Source organism: Hippoglossus stenolepis, chromosome 5, assembly GCF_022539355.2.
Source record: "Hippoglossus stenolepis isolate QCI-W04-F060 chromosome 5, HSTE1.2, whole genome shotgun sequence".
NCBI lineage: Eukaryota > Metazoa > Chordata > Actinopteri > Pleuronectiformes > Pleuronectidae > Hippoglossus > Hippoglossus stenolepis.
Genome location: NC_061487.1, coordinates 26,271,995 through 26,294,372, shown reverse-complemented (window position 1 = coordinate 26,294,372; position 22,378 = coordinate 26,271,995). Strand labels below are relative to the sequence as shown.

At 43.7% G+C, this 22,378-nt stretch overlaps 1 protein-coding gene across 3 annotated transcripts in view; it reads right to left on the bottom strand.

Moving 5' to 3' along the window:
* The window catches only part of kiaa1549la (KIAA1549-like a), an 83,517-nt gene that overhangs the window by 28,868 nt on the left and 32,271 nt on the right, over window positions 1-22,378 (bottom strand). For 2 of the 3 annotated variants that reach the window (XM_035155786.2, XM_035155788.2), the window contains exons 4-12: window positions 21,340-21,455; window positions 17,658-17,880; window positions 14,941-15,074; window positions 13,362-13,530; window positions 8,736-8,795; window positions 6,995-7,155; window positions 4,814-4,985; window positions 2,958-3,118; window positions 1,168-1,203 (exon numbers count right to left, since the gene is read on the bottom strand). In XM_035155786.2, the coding sequence (XP_035011677.2) occupies window positions 1,168-1,203; window positions 2,958-3,118; window positions 4,814-4,985; window positions 6,995-7,155; window positions 8,736-8,795; window positions 13,362-13,530; window positions 14,941-15,074; window positions 17,658-17,880; window positions 21,340-21,455 (1,232 nt within the window). The remainder of the gene's footprint in view (window positions 1-1,167; window positions 1,204-2,957; window positions 3,119-4,813; window positions 4,986-6,994; window positions 7,156-8,735; window positions 8,796-13,361; window positions 13,531-14,940; window positions 15,075-17,657; window positions 17,881-21,339; window positions 21,456-22,378) is intronic. The other variant, XM_035155789.2, reaches the window with a different exon arrangement.

Here is a 22,378-nt window from a genome sequence, read left to right as displayed (position 1 = left end):
AATCAATAAACCAATAAATTGATCAAACTCTGGTATATACGTAATATTTCTGGGGTGTTTACCCTCTGTTGTGTTGTGTCTGTCCACCAGCTCCATTCCTTGACCAACCATGTCTCACCTACACGTTCTTCCGTCCACACAACCGTCCTCCCTTTGCCTCGATTGGCCTCCAGGGGGGACGAGGACGGGCCGGACTAAAATAACCCACGAAGCAGCTGACATTTTTAATCCGTCGTCCGTGGCCAGTGCTGCTCTGCATTAGGCGACACACGATAATGCAGCTAACCTAATCCTCATATGAAAGAAGAGCGGGGTTGGGGGGGGGTCTGTGTCCTGCTGAGCCACTGTGGCACGAGAGGGGGCTTCATCTAAGAGGATAAGACAATTGGCTTGGAAAGAAAAAAGGCAGACAGAGAGTCGGACTGAGCTTCAGTCCCATTTTATATTCTGCAGAATAAGAATAGATGGGTTTGGTTTGCAGGTGTTGATGTTTATGACCCGACTGCGTCCGTCCAGCAGAGTTTAGCTTGTCCGCCTGTTTATTAGGATCCATCCGCTCCTCGTTAATTCAGTCCATCGACTCCAACCCAAACGATTGTATTCTTCAGGAACGTGCTTGTGAATTTTAACACACCCCCTCCTTACAGGTATTTCACCCCCCTCCTCCCCCTCCTCCTCCTCCTCCTCCCGCTGCCTATCGATCTCAGACGGCCAATGAGGATGGTGGAATAAGTGATGTCCACAGCACAGAAGCCACATGCAAGAGTTTACCTGGCAACAAGGACAGGCAGCACACAACACGCCAACAACCAGCCAACAACCAGCCAACAACCAGCCAACAACCAGACTGTACAACAACTGAGCAACGCTGGAACAAAGCAGTAACTCAGTCAGTCAGTCAGTCAGACAGTCAGTCAGTCAGTCAGTCAGTCAGTCAGTCAGTAAGTCAGTCAGTCAGTCAACAGTCAGTCAGTCAGTCAGTCAGTCAGTCAGTCAGACAGTCAGTCAGTGAGTCAGTCAGTCAGTCAGTCAGACAGTCAGTGAGTCAGTCAGACAGACAGTCAGTCAGTGAGACAGTCAGTCAGTCAGTCAGTGATCAGTCAGTCAGTCAGTCAGTCAGTCAGTCAGTCAGTCAGACATCCACCCGACCAGAGACTCAGTGAATACCTGGTGGTGGTAACTGGCCTCCCTTCGGTATGACGTCTAAACAAAGAGAGGGTCAAAGGAACAAGGTCAGGGAGGGGTTCACACAGAACAGAACAGAGAAAATATAACAGAATAAAACAGAATATAACAGAAAAGAATAGGATAGAAAAGGATAGAAGAGGATAGAAGAGGATAGAAGAGGATAGAATAGGATAGAAAACACTTTTGGTTTTCTTGCGCAGAACAGAACATTTCTTGCTGCATCAGTATATTTGTCAGAAGAACCATAAAAAAAGATAGTTCAAACATTTGTAAACATTCTTCTCTTCTGCGAGGACAGAATATTTTTTAACGTGGTCAAAGCTTTTAAGCCTTTTGATCTCCACAGAAATATTCAGTGTATTGGTTTATTCATAGCATCGGGGGGGCTGGGTATCAGAGGTTTGTGTGGAACCCGTTGACCAGAACCAGACTCTTAACTCGACTGTCAACAAGAGTGAAGCTGAACTGTAGATCAGTTAAAAAGACTCTGAAGTTATTAAAAACCAGAGTTTATCTCCTATATTCAGCAGAAAACTTTTAAAATATGAAGAATTCTAAACAGAGTTTGGTGGAGTTGTTAGAGCAGCAGCTCTTCTGGGTCAGGAAGCAGAGGATCATGGGTAATATCCAGCGTTCAGTTGATAGACTTTGTTTTTTCTTCTCTACATGTAAACCACTTCATTGCTCGGACACATCCATCCATCGTCTCCCAGGTTTTGGTCCAGAGGTAAGTTTGGGATATGTAGTTCCTCCAGCGAGTTCTGGGTCCACCCTGGGGTCTCCTCCCAGTTGGGTTTGCCCGGTAATCCCAGTGTCCAGGAGGCGTCCTGATAAAATACCCGAACCACCTCCAAAGTCCCCTTTCGACATGGAGGAGCCGCGTCAGACGCTCACCAGCGATTCGCTCGTTTACCACTTCACTGCCTGCGGAGACACGAGCGGCTGTTCTGGCGCGAGGCCGACGCTGCGTCCGGCAGAACATCCTGACCTGATCAACCCGGCTGGTGGGAATCTGCTGCTCACTCACGCTCATTTAAAAATGATTGATTTCCATTTAATCTCCAATGAGCTGATGTTGAGCGAATGCTACAGTTGTGAAAGGGCCCACATCACCCTGAGGTTCACTTCCAGCACACTGAGCGCTGCCTGTTCCCACTCGGCCGATTAGACTTTGCAGCATGCATGATTAGCAATGACTACGGGCTATTGGGCTGCGGGAGAACAAACGAGGAAGGCGCGCACAGATGGCATTCAATTCTTCTGACCTGAAGGAATAACTTAACACAATTGATTTGCTGTGCGATGTGTCACATATTCAGAGCCCGGGTTATGTAAGCTTATGTAAGATTTGGCGTCTGGGGCGACGTCGAGGTGAAGCGGCAGCGTTGGAACATTTTTCGGGACGAGACCCGACGCTCCCCAAGAGCGAAGGAACAGTGGATCACGGAGAAGAGAGAGAAAAAGAGTGGAGGGAGGAGAAGAAGGAGAGGAGACACACAGCAGGAGGTAAAATAAAGACACCAGGGGACAGGGTTGGAAAACTATGGCTGCGTCACTTCTGCTACGTTTCCTCAGGGCGTCCACACTTCTCCTGAGTTTTCAAGATCCTCAAACGGAGAACTTTGAAACGCAGCTGATCCTGTTTCAGTTTGAAAACTCCAGGGCTGCGTTTTGTACATGCAAACAGTTGTGAACACTGTTTTCTGTAACAAAGCCACTAACTGCTCGGTTTTAAAAAAACACAATTTTCAAAAAATGAGAGTCTTTACCTTGGAGCGGGTTTTGAACGACCTGAAGGCGCCGCTTTTGAAGATGACCCGGTTCCTCTTGCACAGGATGAAGGCCACCATGCCGATCACCACCATCAACAGGAAGAGGGGCGTCAGGACGGCCATGATCCACAGGTTGCTGGGCGGAATCTTTACCACGGCTGCAAACACACAAACACAAAATGTCAAGTCATTCCTGAGCAGTTGATGACAAAAACAAATAGTTGATCAAGGGCAGAACCTTCTGGCCCAGTTCAGACCGGACGAGTCTCCTTCAGCTGCTATAACCAAACGTTTTACCAGTTTAAGTTAATGAATGTTAATACGAGGTCTGAGCGGGTCACTGACAATCACCGGTGTCATAACCACTTCAATATTTCCAGCACCTTTACACACTTACAGGATCAGAATCAACTAAACAAACAAGAAACAACTTGTTTATTAAATATGTTCACCCTGTTTCCAGTTTTGATGAAGCTGTGGATTGTACAGCAAATGTAAAACAGAAGCCTTAAATTGTACTTTTAATTTTTAATGCATGATAAAAAAGAAACGAGGGTCTGAGGAAAATGAAAAGTTTCCAGATTCATCCATTGAAACTATCATGATATTTATGTATTCATGGGGAGAATATATAAGACATTTCTTGTATGTTGCTCTTTAACATAATTAAAGAATATGTTAAATTATACCAAAGGACAAACATGAGGGGTCCCTGAAACACTTTCTCGGCTGAGAAGAAATATATTTTAAAGAACAACTCAAAGGTTTTTAAGAATAGAATATCTTTTTAATTACATATTTCGTTTCTCTGAGCTTCTCTGCCACGGAGCAGTTTTGCCAACGGGCTGTGTTTCCATCATTAGGAGGAACCCAGTTTGTTTCCTCCGAGCCCGTGAAGCCAAACAAAGTGAATTTTGCAGGAACACCGTGTTCAGTTTCCGGGCCCGAGCACCGTGAGGCTGCGGAGGACGCTGAGAGTTGTTGGTATCTCTCCAGTTTGTTAATTACAGATTCAGAGGGAAATGTGAAAAGGGAGAACGAGTAACGGAGGAACACTCTGTCCTCGGCAGCAGCTTCGGTACCGACATCCTGCCGCACGGCTCAATAATCCCTGGAAGAAACAAAATCTCCTGAACTTTACTTTAGATAACAACGTGGAAACACAATCTTTGATTCGGAATTCATGATTCTCAACGCGTGTTGACGCTCTACCGTTTTATTGGATGCAGGGGGGGCATTATGGAAATTTATGGAAATTTATGGAAAACCCAAATGCTACGGAATGTCACTGGAAGCCAAAACCGTTACGCTTGACTTCAGCAGATAAACCCCGAAGAGTCGTTAAACTGGGAGTGTTCTCGGCCCTGTGCTGGAGGAGAAGTGTGCTCTGTGAATTGACTGCACATGTGTAATATCCACGCACGCTAATGTATTAACAGCTAAATGCAATATAGGATTTAATATTTTCGGATTCAATATATTATGCATTAGGTTGAAGATTAGACTAATGAATATAGAAAACAAGACGTGGATCCTTCGACTGGAGGGAAATGAGAAGCCAGAGTGGAGTCGGTCTACCAACATCTCTTCAGCTCATTTATCAATTTATTACAGTCTCCGTAGTTTAATCTTCAGAAAAACCAAAGTGTAAGATGATATGATATGATCACAGACATATCTGCGTTTGTTTGCAGGTATAAAAACTTGTATCTGACAAAAGAAGCAATGCAGAAACGATAAAAAACCCAGATCATGGTTTCATGAGGGTCCTTTGGTAACGCCGTTGAGTTTGAGTAAATAAAACTTTGCATCGTGTCTCCTGTGCCTCAGACGTTTGAGGTATGATGACTCACGTTCAGCCTGCACTTGTACAAAGTATCCCAGCGTCAGAGCCATGGTCTGGGAGTCCAGGCTGCTGAGGGTCTTGGCAGCAGTGGTTCCAGTGATGGCTGCTCCATTCAGCTGGGCGTAGTACGTCATCTCTGCAGGGTTCTTGGGGCCGGGCAGTCGACGGATGCTCACCATCTGGAAGAGAATCAAAGAGAAGTGTTCAAATATCCAGGCCTGATGCTGACATTGCTTTTAATTGGACGACATAAGTGTCCATTGCTTTGCCGATGAGACACAACTTCATCTCAGCTCCAAACCTCCTGTCGAGTGCTTGCATGAAATAAAAACATGGAGGTCATCAACCTCAGCTTCTCTGAAACTCTGGAGGTTTAGTTCTGTCCCTGGACGGCTTCACCATCCTCCTCCCCCAGGAAGTTTGATTCAAGTCCTTTTTATTCCCCTCCAACATCAAATCCGTTACAAACTCCCCCTTTTACCACCTCACAAATATTTCCACACTCCGCTCATCTCTCTGAATCTGTGGCCGGGATCCTAATCCTCGCCTTGGTCACCTCCCATCTCGGTTCCCAGCAGGAAACTGGTCAGGCTCCAGTATGATCATAACTCTGCTGCCAGGGTTCACACCTGAAAACAAGCCCCGGCTTCCCAGTGACCCTCTGGCCCCGGTCCGCCATCACCTGTCCGACCTCCTCCCCTTTACCCCATCCCAGACCCTCCTGTCCGATCTCCTCCCCCCCGTAACACATGTGGAGACAACATTGCACAAGAAGACGAGGAAGTTGCTTTTTGAATAAACAGAAAGGATCAAATGAAGCTTTTGCCCTTTATCAGATTAAAAATCAATTATTCCGAATAACATTCTTCAGACTTTAATCGATTATCAAAAATAACTGTTGGTTAACAGAAAAACTTCAACAATCTATACAAACGTTTATCAAAAGAAAGTTTATTTGAAAGATAGAGAAAAATCAGCACAACACATCCAAGGACAGATTCAATACAAAAAAAAATCCTTTATCTGCTCAAACCTAAGATTAGAAACGTCTTCTGTGTCCAAACTGTGAATCGGCTCGTCGCTTTGATCACGACGAGCCGTGTGCGGCGAGATAACGGCACTCGGGGACGACACTCAAGGAAAAACTGAGTCACTCCAAATCTCAATTTCCTTTCATCGCACATCAAACATCTTATTTAAATTTGACGAAACACATCACAGGATTTAATCGGGTCTGCTAATTCGATTTTGTCGTTAAAAAAGAAGGGATGTGTGTTATTAAATGGCTGGATGACTTCTCCTCTGACTGCCCTCCCCCCCATCTCCCCAGCCATTAAACTGGTCGTCTGCGACTTCCCATTGAACCTCACGGGAGCGTAACGCATAAATCCAGGGAGGAGTAAATCGTTGTCTTAATTTGCACAATATGGAACACGGGACAGGAAGGTGACATGTACAGAAAATCACACACACACACACACACACACACACACACACACACACACACACACACACACACACACACACACAAATCCTTCATACGAAAACCGTTTATTAAAGTAAAATCGTTCCCTGGTCTTCATCCAACTCTACTGACACTGTCTGACCTAAATGCTCCGACCTGTTTTCATATCTTGACTGTTTCAATAGTTTCTTTACAGAACAATATGAAAATCTATTTGCAGAATCTTTAAATACATTTGATATTAATAAACATGAATGAAATGTACAATGCATCCATGTTTTCTTTCTGTTTTCTTTCTGTCTTTGTTAAAGTTCATTATTATAATTTGTATTGGGAGCTCAGAAAGTCTTGGCACTTATAGATCCTATTCAAAAGCATAGAAATACGTGTAGCATCACAAAAAGATTAATTAAATGTGATGGATCACGTCTCTCAAGCTATTTTCAAGTCTTTGCAAGTTGATTTTGCGCAGTGAGAAGAAAAAGCTGAACTAAAACCTGAGCAATGCTTAACAGCTGGAAGGGAAAGTGTGATTAAACCTAAACATATCTCTAAAGATTAACCTCAGATCTGAGTCCATACCATAAAAACCATGCATTAATAAAAACTGTACTTGTGGGAGAAGATCTCACCCTTTGGATAGACGCAACATGGATTTAAATGGACATAAATATTACCATCTTCATCATGACAACAACACAGTACAATCCCACCCCCACACACCTGTACAGTGTAGCCCCCTACGGTCGTGGCGCGCCGGGATCGAGCCGCCTGTGAGCCCTGCCGGCCGGCCACCAGGAACAGCTCGGCCAGCCGCTGCTCCATCAGGTTGGCGAAGCTCTGGTAGTTGGCCTCCAGGGAGGAGGTGTCCACGTCCTGGATCACTGCGAGGACAGAGGAGACAGGACAGAGGAGGAGTTTAGAGAGGAAAGAGGAAACCAGAGAGGAGGCGAGAGGACGATGGTGGGAACGAAAACACGGACGTGAAAACACTGGACGGTCGTCTCTTCCATTTAAAGGAACTTCTTTTACACCGATCGCACTCCGTCTATCATCTCACACACACACATACACACAAACACAACAACGCTGCATTGTGGGACGTGGTCACACTCGTACAACTGGCTCATCCTAAAAGACGCTGAGAACATATACATTTTAAACTCATTTTTATGTTTTTGTATGTGTTTGTTTGACAGTTAGCAGCAGGATGTGTGTCACAGACATTTGTAGATCACTAACATCTATGAGCCGGAGACATTTTGTGCGTATATTGATTTCTCTTCCCCCCCTTTTGTGGAGAGACCTTGTTTTGAATGGAGCTGAAGTACAGACTCATAATTAATGCAGAAATGAATCTAATAAATATAAACTGCTGCAGTGTGTTTTGAGACATTAGTTCACGTTCATTTTACGACAGGTATTCATAATGTTCTACAGATGCAGATCCTCTCGTCTCTGGTGTTGGAGCCTCCGGTGCAAACCAGTCTGTGACTCCAGTAAAATGCTTGATACGAGTATGTCTGAATGAGCATGTGTCCCCACATGGACCAATCCATGGACTGGACAACCGCCTGCAGGCTTTCGTGATCAGGGACTCATCACTTTGTCCTGCGTGTGAGATTGTGTCCATGGATTCTATTTTCAGTGTTTTGTGCCTATTTGTGTCCTCGTTCATTGAGTTTCCACTTCCAGCACAAAAGAAGCGATAAAAGTGTTTCAGAAAAAGAAACGAGTTGTGTCATAATCCATCTGATGCACCGGTCGACCTCCACAACAAATGAGTTTTCTGCTGTAGCGACATTTAACACCTGAAAACCAACACAGGACAACAAACAGTATTAACTTCTGCCCAGTCAACATTTAGATCCTGGTGTTGTGTCTGACAAAAACAAACACGCGTCATTACACACACACGCACACACACACACACATGCTTACATAAATCTAGCCTCTGAGTGTGTTTCTTAGAGGCTAAGTGAGATGGAGCTGCAGGACACACACACACAGACACACACACACAGACACACACACACACCAGCATCCTTCACACCCGGCCGTGATGTGATGTGAAGCGATCTCTCCCTCTGCCCCAGTCAGGAAGCTGTGAATTATACATCAATAGGTTTTTTTCCCAGGAACAGAGCAGCTACAGACACTGAGCACAGCCAGCGAGCGAAGGAGGGAGCCGGTGAAAAGATGGAAGTGTGGAGGGAAGGAGGGAGGAGAAGGAAAAATGGAGAAGGTCAATACCGTTGTGCTGAATTGCACAACAATGTGCGCCAGGGCATTTAACTAACTGCTGCTTTGTCCAGTCGATACGGCTCCTGATTACGGCTGATCACCCAGCAGCACTTTAGCGTGTGTGTGTGTGTGTGTGTGTGTGTGTGTGTGTGTGTGTGTGTGTGTGTGTGTGTGTGTGTGTGTGTGTGTGTGTGTGTGTGTGTGTGTGAGAGCAACTTACCTGTTATCACCCAATAGTTCTTTGTTGCCATCGACGTGTTGAGATTATGGTATTCAAGGGCTGGAGAGAGAGAGAGAGAGAGAGAGAGAGAGAGAGAGAGAGAGAGAGAGAGAGAGAGAGAGAGAGAGAGAGAGAAAGTTCTGCAGTTTTAAGAAAAACGATTTTAATCTTTCATATCAAAACCTTTAATCTATTTCTTTATTTTCTTTTATATCAATTCAAGTGTCAAGAGGCAGCGAAATTCTGTTAATTTGCCCTCGGTGACATGTTGAAATGCCTTCAAATGATTAAAAACATTCAATGTTATATCAGAAACCAATTTAAGGAGCAGAGGAACTATTTTGTGTTGCTTTCTTTTCGTGTGTGTATTCAGAATTAACACACAGGGATTTATAATTTATGCCATAATTATATCTTTGTCTCAAACTGCTGAAGCTTTATCTTTGCTACGAACTCTGACGTCATTAAAAAATGAAAATTCAAAGAGAGAAATCTTTAAACGCCTTTTGAATCCGTGCATCTGATTCTCAGTCGAGCTCTTTTTTCGATTAAAATCTTCTGTGGGTCCCTGGAGCCATGTGAGACGTGACGGTGGCAGAGTGTGCAGCAGCGGCACATCTGCAGAGGAGCAGGATTTGAACAGCGGCCCCCCCGGCACAGATGATAAAATCCGATCATACATTTCACGTCAGGTTTCATTATCAACCTTTACTTCTTTTTTTGTTTTTTTCTTACAGCTCCCTGTCCACTTCCTCTATCCACACACATCCTGTTTACCTTCATTCCCTGAACCACCTGCTCCTCCGTCCGTCTCTATCTGCTCCTCCACTCCCCTTTACTCCCCGTCGGCCTCGCTCTCCGTCCCACTCATCTGTCAACCCATCCGTCCTGATTTCCCATCTGCCTGTTCTACCATCTGCCTCGGACCTGACTCCTGCGAGCTGTCGGCCGAGCGCTTTGTTTAGCTCCAGTCAACGTCTGACTGTCTGCCGCCGCCGCCGGAGCGTCTTTACATTAACTGAGCTCCTCTCCGCCTGAGACAAGCTCCCGTCCACACCTGAGTCCAACAGCGTCGACGTGCTGATGTTCAGACTCGTGTTTGGGGTCAGCGGTACAAATCGAGTGGATTCATTCCATCAACACACCAGCTGGGGAGTGTAGTTCCAATATTTCAAAGGGAAAATGTCCTTCAACAGCTGGAATCTGCAGTTGGAGAAACATGCAGCTTCCAATATATAAGCAAACAACATCAGCATGCGATGCTGTTTGTGTTGCATGTTAATGTTCGAGGGGACGAATCCCTGGAGCAGCTGAGTCATTGTGCTGAGAGCGAAAGATGTCAGGTGTCGTTACAGAGCAACAGGGGCTGCAGAGCGGCAGGAGACCAGGAGTCAGGGCTGGTTTTCAACCTTTACCCACACGCTTACAGTCATAAACACGTGAATGAGGTTTAGGAACAGTCATGCTTTCACAAAAGTTATTTGTTTTAACCCAAACCACGAACTTTCCTTAAATCTAACCAAACATCTTAAATCTCTACACGAGTTTTAGCCCCAGATTTGTCACTCGGATCGAAACCTAATTAGCTTTTGAACTCGAATTCGAAAAGCTCGACGACACATCGCCTCCTTCGACTGGATATCTATGAGTCTGAATATCTAGACAAGTCAGCGACAGCGACAGCCAATCAGAGCACAGGACGGGTTGAGGGCAGTATAAAGAAACGTAAACAACATCAACAAACATGGCAGAGAGCGAGGAAATCCCACAGGAAACAGTCCAGATGTTTAACCTGTGATTTCCGTGTCCCTGCACACATGTTGTATGTGTTTCTGTGACTAAACGCCGATGGAGAGCAGACGGTTTCTCCTGGTGAAGGATCGTGTCGTTGTGTGACCTCCTGTCGCACGTCAGTCGTGAGAGTCTGACTTGTGTAATAGCACTGGGAACACTGGGAGTTTGTATGTTCTACCCTCGTTTCCTCCAGATACTTCCTCCCACAGTCCAAACACCTGCAGCTGAATTTAATCGTACACACACATTATTACAAATCGATGTAGAGTCAAGGTCAATATTCAGTCCGCGATCGATGTGGTCGCACCAGTAAACGCCCCGGACCATTATCACTGATGTGTCATTAACTGTTTTGTCATTTCACACGAGTCAATAACCACTTGCTCATTGTTTCCTCATTAGCAGAAGACGCTGTGTGTGTGTGGTTTTTTTTTGGAGTGAGCAGACTGGCAGTTTTTTTCTGGGTTTGGATGCGACAGTGAGAAGTGTGAGGTTTGAGCCCTTCGGGTGATGAGAGCTCACACAAACAGATACTAATCAAATCTCAACAGGCTAAAATTAGCTCGTTCAGGGGCCGCGGACGACAGACTGCCTGTGGCACGATTCAGATGACGGGGGCTGTACAGCTGTTTGCCCTTTAAGAGGCTCGCAGATGGCATCGGAGGCTGCAGTGGAATACAAACACAGCTAATGCGCCTCCTCTGTGGCTCTTAGGTCTTTCACTTATGTTTGTAATGTCTTTTATTAGACGGAGCTAAAGAAAACAAACACAGCCTGTGTGAGATGCTGCATTATCACGTGGTATTGAGCTGACGCATGAGAAACGTGCTGAGGAGAATCAGGGCCGAGGCAGAAGAAAAGATTCTTTAAATTCTTACATTTAAAGAATAAAGTTTAAACTAAATCAGAGGAAGATTCTGGTCCATTAACTCTGATCCATCAAGTTGGAGGAGCGACTGACAGAGAATTATATCCATGGAGTTTAAGGTGACGCCATCAATATCCTGCATTTGTCCATTACCAGCAATTTCTGATTGAACGAACGCAGCCACCGATTCTTTTCTGCACAGAATCCTGAAGATAATACTGATTAATACAAATATTGATTATCACAATGTGTTTTTTGTGCTGAAAGAGAATAAATTTCCTCGTAACTTAAACCGATTTCACCATTTCATCGACACAAGGCCTTTTGTAGAGGCTGCGTTATGTGCACTAATGTATAGTTTAATATAATCTTGAAATTATGAATCATTTTGATTGACATAAAAAAGTATATCAGCTGTTTTAAGGTGTCACATGTAAGAACTAGAACCTCCGCCAAGGCCCAACAACCTTTAAATTCAATCAAGCTGCACCAAATTACACAAACTCATAGATATTGTTTCTCTATACTTATGCCGGATTTTTTAAAATCAAGATCCATGAATTATTTGCTGGGAAATCAGTGAAAACAACAAACGTCGAGGAATGAAAACTTATCCTCCTTGGCAGAGGTAATAAACAGAATATCGCAAAACACGAGCTGAAAGGAGGATGAACCAGATAAGACTATAATTGTCTGTAGGTTCATCACCATTATTGTCTTCTGAGATATTGCTTACGTAAAAACATTGATCACTGTATCTGTTAACACGTAGAAAATCCACTAAGTGCTTTATTTTGTAGGAGAGCGGACTAGAGTTTCCTCCTGTGGTGTAAACTCTGTCGTCTGACACAATATAGAGCGATCTAGAGTTACCTCCTTTACGAAGGTCACACATAGGCTCAGTCATGAATCATGCATCTGTGGTGGATTCAGTGGTTCTCTGCAGACGACACGTGGTCATAGGGTCCGAGCCCAGCAGCACACGGCTGCACAGGCTGTTATGTAAGGACTATAGAATCAGAATAAAGAGACCGGACTCTTGTTATCGTCCAGTTCTAAGGACAGAAAACAACATGAATTCACCTCAGTGGAAACTCAAATATTTCCCCGTCTGTCTGTTGGTGTATTTGTTCGTTGTTCAGCAGGATTATGAAAAAAACTGCTGATCTGATTTCTATGAAACTTGCTGTAAGGATGAGATTTGGGCCGAGAACCAACCAAATAGATTTTGGGCGAAATAATGGATTTAGTTTTTCTCTCTTTCTTTAACTTTATGAGAATTTCACAGATTTCCCAGCAAATATTTCATGGATGTTGATGAATAAATCAGATATTTAGGAACAGTTACCGATGGAGGAAACTATAACCATAGTTTCTTTTTTATTCAAGCTCAGCTCGAGAACACACTTAGTTACTTTCCTTACATTTCAGCCTTTGACATTAGTAGTTTAAGTTTTATTTTTTGCTTTCACAATATTTCGCAGTAACATGGAAAGAAACTTTGAAATGAAACTTGTATGATTAAGAAAATAAAGCCCGACCAATATGGATTTTTGGATTTTGGATTTTTTTAGTATTCTCAATTCCAATACTGATATTAGGGATAATACAGATTTATCGACCAACAACATATATATCAAAAAAAGATAATTGAATTTCAATAACTATAAGTTAAAGGAAAACACAAATACAACCAAATAAAGATTTTATTTTTAAAGTAACGTGAAATTAATTTGCATCTTTTCTGCATTGTTTATTCTGTAAATTTAACTTTTATATCAATGCATATCCGCAACTTTAGACACTGATTCCAATAAGACTGTTAAAGCTCAAACTGGCCGGGCTCTAGCAAACAATAAGGAATTTAAAATATTCATCAGCTTTGTAAATGTTTCATGAGAGAGGAGACGTATTGAGCTTGTTTGTGAAAACCTCCGCGATATAAACAACGTGGAAGCACTCACGCTCGGCGATGACGAGGGGGGGGTAGAACAGGAAGTAGCCCACCAGCTCGGCGGTCAGCTGGTTGAGCAGGCCGCTGGAGATGGTCCCGTTGAGAACGGCGTCCTGATTCTTCACCACGTAAACCAGCGAGACCGACGGCGAGCCCGGCTCCTGGGACACACTCTGGATCTGAGGGGAAAACACACCCGAGACATTTTAATATTTCATTTCAATCAACCAATCAAATAAATCACCGCACGCCCCCACAGGTCCAATATCGAAAATGATTATTCTATTCTTTATTTATAGCAAACACGCAAACAGGCGGCTGCTGGCTCATGAATAATTCAGACGTTCATACAGAAAAATCTAATGGTATCATACCAAGTGTCTGAGACGGCCATAAAAAATACATAACAGAGCCCCAGACACATTATGACACTTTGAGCGAACAACCTTCTTTCTTCCTATAATAAGAGCGGCGTGGCGCTCGGAGAAGAATGAGACTAAGTCACTGTAATAAAGTGGATGATGATACAAGATATACGCAGAATTCCCATCACATTTCTCCACGAGCATTAATATTTCACAGGATGAATTATGAACGGACCCTGAATCTGCTCGGTGAGACCTGCTCACTTCACCGAGTGAGGACTGAACCTTGACAGGTGGGGGGGGGGACAGAATGTCCCTCATGAGAATGAGGGACAGAAGCAGAGGAAGAGAAGAGAAAACTTTTCTTTTGATGAAAACTTTTATCAATGATTGACTGTGGCTCTTATTTACTCTGACTTATCGGATTTATTTATTTATTACCTTCGCCAAAGAGGTTGTGTTTTCACTCTTCTCTGTTTATTTGATTGTTTGTCAGCAGGATTACGTAAAAACTACTGAATGGATTTACATGAAACTTGGATGAAGGACGGAACAAGAGTCCGGAAAGAACCAGGAACCAGGAACTTATTTTCAATAATGTGAGATTTATAATAGTTTGACATCTTTCCCAAGAGAATAATTCGTGGATCTTGATGAAACAAAATCAGGCACATGTGTTTCATTGATTTCAGAACTAAATAAAAATCTGCAGCTGAACTGTAACAAATAGAGCCACAAACTTATAACTACCACCAGTGTGTAGCTGAGATAATGTGGATTCAAAAGAGAATCAACGGTTTATTGTATCTTCAATAGTTTTAGAACAATGTCCAAACAAACAAGACAGATTTAGGGTCAATTTAACTGTTGGGCTTTGGCAGAGGTGCAGTTCTTTACAGAGTCTCATTCTGATTGAATTATATGATTTAATCTATTTAACTATTCTATTTTCTCTGCTCATGTTCCACTGTTGTTTTCTCATCAACCTGTCTGTCTGAATAAATAAAGTTTATAGATATTACACATAGAAACAATTATTGATTGATAAATTACAGGATTTACATTTGATCCATTGTTAACAAGGTATTTTTGCAGTAAAGCGTTTGCGTGGTTAAAAAGCAACAACAGCCTCATTTAAAAAGTGGAATTGCTGTGAGAGTCCATTTCTAAACTGGAGCTGCGTGACTCATGTTAGCCTGGTCAGCATGCTACATGCTAACGTACCTCCACAGCCAGCCGGTTGTACGTCTCCAGCACTTTGTCCTGAGCCTCGTCGAAGGCGTTCTCCAGCCGCTGCTCCAACATCTGGACAAAGCTGCAGGAGTAGATGTTGTCTGTGGGGCCGACGAACCTCAGCACTGTGGAGCGAGAGAGGCAGATTCATCCTGAGCGGTTTCATCAACAGCTCTTCACACATCAGTGGAAGATACGAGTTGGGTTTCTACCACATATACACACAGGAAGTTTTATAGGGATGTAAAAATATAAAGAGTAGACTGGTTGATCCACCATTTTATTTTACAAGATAAACAATGTATTTTATTAAACGTTGATTTTCTATATTATTTTCAAAACTTATACTTGCTCATTTAAAAAGCTGCAACAAGTAAACCAGGTGTGTGAGGTTCAGTTTTTTGTGAAATTCTCTCTCCTAATAGAAACATATTTTTTTTACAACATTAAGCAGAGAATTGTTGTGTTTTCTTTTAATTTAAAGTTATTAATGAAAAAGTTTATCATTAAACTGTAGAACAAAAAGCCTCAATTACACACTTTGTCATGAGGGTTTGACAACATCTTAGAAATCATTGCCATTGTATTGTATATATATCTTAACCAATATATCGATATTGAAAATGTATTACTCCATAATATCGGCATCACTACAAAAATCCACATCAGCTGGTCTCTAATATTAAAGTGTGTATTGAAGCTTGATTTAGAAGACAAATTTATATGTCGTTTAAAGTACAATTATTGGTATTTAATTATGATTAGTTGATTAAATTCATTTACTTTCTATTAGCTATTTGCAAACCCTCTAATGTCATATATTAATAATTTCTTCAGAGCTCATTATGGTCAATAGTAACAGTGTATTTTATATTAATCATTTATATTATTAGTTTAATACTAATACGTCTGCAGCTCCAACTGCAGTTCTCTGACGTCAGAACCACGAGCTGAAGTTCTGGGACGAAGCCGGAGGAAGAGGAATTATTCCCAAACTGCAACAATCTACTTAATCAAAGTGGAATCTATATCTGGGTCTGGATTTTCGGTATTAAAGAAAGTAGCGCTCTGGATAGACGTTAAACCAGAGAAAGAGGATTATCGCCACTGTCGAGAATGAGAGCAACTCGGAGAGAGGGAGTCGCCCGTCTGCGTCACGCGGCTCCACACCGGGAGGAACAGGGTAAACAATATTGAGTCCATCAGCAGATTATAGAGGATGTTATTAAGGTTGTCTGTCGGTGCAGTCGCCCTCGGTTCCCTCTGTTCCCTCTGTTCCCTCTGTTCTCTCCATTCTCCCCCTGCTCTTTGTCTTCCTCTGTTTTGTAAAACAACCGGGATCCGAGAGGTGGAACAATATTCTGACCTAAATTAAAAAAACACTGGTGCTTGTGAGATCTGGTTAAATCTTTGTTCCCCGTCTTCTCTGCTCTGTGCGTCTGCAGGAAGTGACACTGCCGACCCGGCTGGTGATCCTGTGCACGTTGGGCTGTGTGCGGTAAATTGGCAGATACTGTGTATTTATGGTTTATGGTTTATGTTCTTGCTTCATACATAAGAACATGGGAAGAGTCTGGACTGTTTTCCCGTCTGACTGAGGCTGATTCCTTTTTGTGATTGTGATTATTAAAGCCACATTTCCAGGAGGAGTATGTGAGAATAAACATATCGATCTTATAATTCCAGGAAATCTCTCTCTGTCCGTCTGTGGCTCCAGAACCGTTCATCTTATCACCCTCACACTTGGCATGTGTAATGTTTATGGCCCAAGAAAGTGCAGTGTTGGATACGTGCAATATTAATAAGCTTTGAATAAGAAGACGACCACCGCTCTGCAGCAGCTGCGGCGGGGACTCATCAACGTTAGAGACGTTGTCGTGATCGGCGACGATCGGCGAGGACGATTCTCCACTTTGAGATTCTCCATCGAGCTTCACTGAACTTCGAACAGCTCGATGTGCAGCAGCCGCGGCTTCAGGGGTTCGTGTTTACACTTCTGTTTAGTTAACGTAAAGCTCTTAATAATATAGAAATATTAATAATAATCTAATAACCACACTTCTGATTGACATATTGCAGTTTTTTAAAGGATGTGTACGTTTTTGCAGTTGTTTTAAATGTTTGAATGAGCGTTTATGAAATGTGTAAAAAACACACATAGAGGCTTTAATAGCTGCACAGCTGAATCTTATCTGAACGAGACATGAATTCAGAATTTTGTGTTTAGGAAACAAACAAGTTTCCAATGCTCCAATCTGCAGATGCATCGTTTTTCGAATAATTGCACAGATAATTTTTTTCCGATGGTCCCACAAGACTCGAGTGTGTGTGTGTGTGTGTGTGTGTGTGTGTGTGTGTGTGTGTGTGTGTGTGTGTGTGTGTGTGTGTGTGTGTGTGTGTGTGTGTGAGTAATGTGTTTTTTTAAGAGGCTTAAGAGGCAGACTAAATGAATGGACCAATTTTCGTTTGCTCTGCAATCATGGGAGTTTGTGTGGGATTTAGAGTATCAGAGACGAGTACGGGAGAGCAGACATGTAATCAGAGTTTTCTAATTTGGTCTCTGCGCCGCTCTTCCCCTGTGTCTCCCTCCCTGTGCTCTCGTTGCATGTTCTCTCTCTCTTCACTCTTCCTCCTCCTCCTCCTTCCTCTCTGCACAGCTCTCACATCATCATCAAAACCGTTTTCTTCCTCATCCTCATTCCCTCTACCTGTTCTCAGCTGCAGGTGAATGCTCGGCGTGGGCATCCAGGTTGCCACGGGAACCAGGACCGCCCTCACCAGCGGGATGTGCTGCCTGATGTCCGACAGCAGTTTGTCAAAGCCGTACACGTTCAGCGCCTCGACCACCCGAGAGGCGACGTAGACGGTTTTCCCACTGGTGACGTAGTACACCAGGGTCACGTTGTGGGGGCTGCAGTCGTCGTGTTCCACCTGAGACGGAGAGAAAAGGGAAACGTATCACATTTACACCTGTTCCCATGTGTGTGTGTGTGTGTTCCTGACGCATCCTGAGGAACGTGCACTCCTTATTTCAAGAAGCAGACAAAACGGTGTCAGGGAGGAAATCAGAGCGGCCACGAGAACCGAGCTCTGCAGACGAGGAGGAAAGCAGCTTCCTCTCATACATGTTGCACTTGAGCTGTGGGTTTAGATACAAATACTTCAGACTATGAATATTTATAATCCCCTGTTTAAAGCCAGATCCGACTCCAGGGCTGTTTTTTTTAGGTTGAACCTTCGTCATAAATCTGACAAACTGTGTCCTGGAAAAACACACAGACAACAATCAGTGGTGAGTCAAGGCTTGTGTATGTGGAGCTGCAGACCACCCACCTGCCTAAACCACTGTGAGCAGCTGTTGTTACTATGGTGCTCTGCTCTGCTCTCCTCTTATGTCCTCTCCTCCTCTCCTTCCCTGTCCTCTCCTCTGCTCTGCTCTGCTCTCCTCTTATGTCCTCTCCTCCTCTCCTTCCTGTCCTCTCCCTGCTCTCCTCTGCTCTCCTCTTATGTCCTCTCCTCTGCTCTCCTCTTATGTCCTCTCCTCCTCTCCTTCCCTGCCCTCTCCTCTCCTCTCCTCTTCTATACTTTTCTGTCCTCTCTTCTTCTCCTCTCCTCATCTCTCCTCTCTTCTCCTGTTTTACATTCGAAAACATCACCTTTCCTTTCCTCTCATCTCCTCCCCTCTTATCAAATCTCCCGTCTTGTCCTCTCCTCCTCTCCTGTCCTCTCCTTCTTCTCTTCTCTTCTCTCATCTCCTCTTCTTACCTCTCATCTCCTCCCCTCTCCTCTCCTCTCCTCCTCTCCTTCCCTGTCCTCTTCTGTGCTCTCCTCTCTTCTTTCATCTCCTCCCTTTTCCTCTTCTATTCTTTTCTGTCCTCTCTTCTCCTCCTCTCCTCTCCTCCCCTCTTGTCTCCTCTCCCGTCCTGTCCTATTCTCTCCTCTCCTCCTTTTCTTCCCTGTCCTCTTCTGTCCTCCCCTCTCCTCTTCCTCTCCTCTTCCTCTCCCCTGTTAGCTGGAAGCCCCTGGCCATCTTTGTCTCATATTTTCTTCTTCTTAGTGGAACCATATCTCATTACCTCTCCCCCTCCTCTGCTCTTGTTTTCGTACCGACAACAAACAACACAATATATACACCCGCCATCTTCACTCCTCATGCGAGCGTTCACCAAAGCTTCAGCCTCAGCTTTTTCCAGCAGCTCTTTATTTTTTAATTATCCTCAGCACCTCATTCTTTTCTTCCGGCACCTTTGAGTTTTGCATTTCATTAGAAAATGAGAAGCGAGCGTTCAGATCCTTCAGGTTGAGCCTTATACCTCGAATGGAACGAGCGAGGAATTAAATCTTTTAATAAATTTCCTCCTGTGAGCTATAGCAACACGATCACATGTCACAGTATGTTATAAGCATTCGTGGATTGTTTTTAGTTTTAAACTCTCTGGAGAACCACGACCTTGACCTTGACCTCGCCCTCTGCCTCTCTCTCTCTCTCTCTCTCTCTCTCTCTGAACGTCTGAAAGCTGCAAAACTGGACAAATCGTGTCTGCAAATTATGGTCAAACGTATTACACACAAATAACATCCCATTAAATTCTGCTGCATGCTAATTTTCCACGCTGCTTCACAATCCCTGTCCCTGCAGGAGATTCAGCCAGCATCAGAGCCTCTGGACCCTGCCTTCATGTCACGGCTTTTAAAGCACCGGACAGTTTTATACCTTGTTGTTGTCGTGGCTGCTCAAGAGACGGATCCAGATTATCTAATAACAGTGTACGTTATCTGGTGGAGAGGAGGACAAGTGAGGAGTGGTTTTGTTGTGTGTGTGTGTGTGTCTGTGTGTGTGTGTGTGTGTGTGGCAGGGGGGGTAGATGAAAGTGGACTGGAGCTTAGAGACACTGAGTCACTCCCTGTGCAGTGCTCACAAACAACTGGATAAAAATAGAAGAAGCAGGCGGGATGAAGACGGAAGACGGACAGACAGTGACATGAAGGGAGGCAGGCAGCGAGGACAGGCGGACGGACGGACAAGGGGGAACAGGGGCGGCTGGCAGAAAATCAATCGACTTCAACCTGGAGAGCAATCAGATAGAGGGAGGAAGCAATGAGGGGAATGTAAATATTGGGGGAAGTATGAAGGAAAGAGGGCGAGAGAGTGATTGCGCGAGGAAGAGGAGAGACACGGCAGATGAAGACGAAGCGTTAAAATAGACTGAGACTCGGGCTGAACAAACAGCCTGATGAGGAGTCAAACTGAAAGATCACTCGACAACACTGCTGTGACAGAGTGAATAATGTATTCCGCATTTATCTCCCATTAGCATGTGTGTGTGTGTGTGTGTGTGTGTGTGTGTGTGTGTGTGTGTGTGTGTGTGTGTGTGTGTGTGTGTGTGTGTAATAACCTCTCAACGCTGCCTCACTGTGATTTCAACAGGTAATTTCTATTCAGACTTGAGCGCCGCCTGCATTAGTCACCGCTCTCTGCTCGTCTGTAGCCTCGTTCAGATGAGAACACGTCCAGTACTATAGATGAGCGTAAATCGACGAGAGAATAAATCCCTGCGCGCGCGTGAAGAGCCAACAAACGTAAAGATTAGAGTTTTATATCACCCGGTAGAAAAGCACCTACTACGTGTAATTCACATGTCGACCTGATGCGGCCGCTATTGAGCACCTCCACAGTATCCAGGTCCCGGCGATACATTCGACCAATCATGAGTCAGTCTCAGCTGCCGAACATCAAACTTATCAGAAACATGAACATGATACTTAAAACGACAGGAATCATCTTTGAAAATCAAATATTTAAACGTGTGACTTTTTAATTCGGTCCATGTCCCCTCCACTAACATGGTGGAGGCGGCACAGAAGACCTATACTGCAGTCAGCCACCAGGGGGCAAATAGGATGATTTGGCTTCACTTTTGGGAGCTGACATGTCGTCCATCTTCATATTCGGTCATTTGAAACGAGTAAACTGAACTCAAAACTACAACGGGTACGATTAAAGTAATAAATCCTCCATTTACTTGCCACTGAGCTTTTACCAGCCCCCCCCGGGGGTCATGAGCACCTCACCTGTGTGTCACAGCCACTGCTACACACTCGTAAAACTGCATATTTTCCAAGTTTTCCATTTATTAACATTGCTTGATTTAAAACCTTTAGAAAACCCTGATGAACTTGCTCCATGCAGCTGATAACCGACCTGTTTTTACAAATGCAACATGTCGACATAAATCTACTGACCACCGAGACATTTATCCCCCCCCTTGACCTGTGACCATTTACTTCTGTCCCGTCTTTATGACCTGTTTACTAGTCCTGGACGTGCGGTTAAAGACACTGAGCTGCGTTTATTAGCCCCCGGGGACGGAGGTGGAGAGAGAGACTGACCTGTGCCGAGGCCGTGGAGTCGTTCAGCGCTCGCTGCAGCGCGTGGCTCAGCCCTTTGGACAGGTTCTGCTTCAGGATCAGGTCCAGGCGGTTCCTGCGCAGCTCGATGGACAAAACTGTGAAGGAAGAAGACGTTCACAAGTACATTTGTGACAGAATAAAGATATATCGATATTGGAAAGTTTTTAATATTGGCATGAGCATCAGGGTCTAATTCAAACACACTTTAAATAACCTAAAGTAACAGTTCCACGCCTCAGATCCAGATATTCAACGTCTCACTGAAGAGTATTTACTCAGAAAGATGTATCTGTGTTTAAATATCTTCTGTGTGACTGAAACCTTCAGTAAAACCACAACGTCTCTGATTGTGAATCCAATCTGAGGCTCGGATCTGCAGCTTCTTATTAATCCCACTGTTTACACTCCAGGAAACTCTGCCCTTCCTTCTGTGCAAGATCAAATTAATTTGTGTGCATGTAATTACAGCTCGGTCACACAATAGGTACATTAAGTGCCTAAGCTTCTCAAATGGTATTTAATGTGTATTCATTATTACTCTGTAATCGTTTTTTCCACTGGAACGGCCGAAGCCTTCCTGAACACTGTGCTGAGCATGTTGGAGGTAAATTGATAAGAATGAACAAACAAACAAATTATCTTTTATGAGAATGACCCAAAGGTTTTTTCCAGTTAATCTTACTTTGTTTATCTTCTGTTATTTGTCTCCCACACTATGACGCAGCATTAGAGCCACGTTGAGGAGAAAAACTTCTATAAAGGGGAATATCAGATTTAGGATTCAGATTTTTTATTGCTGCTTATTTTCCCCAAAACTTTACGACTTGTTACAATGAACAGAGATCTTTAAAAAACCAAGATTCAGAACCAAGTTGATGGAACAATCTCAACAAAGAAACCAAAGAATCTAACATATTTAAAAAATCAATCAAAGCCAATGAAATGTGGTAATTAAGTTCTGTTTTGTTGTGACAGGTAAATCATGTTGTGAGTTTAAATGGTTTGAAATGAATTGTAA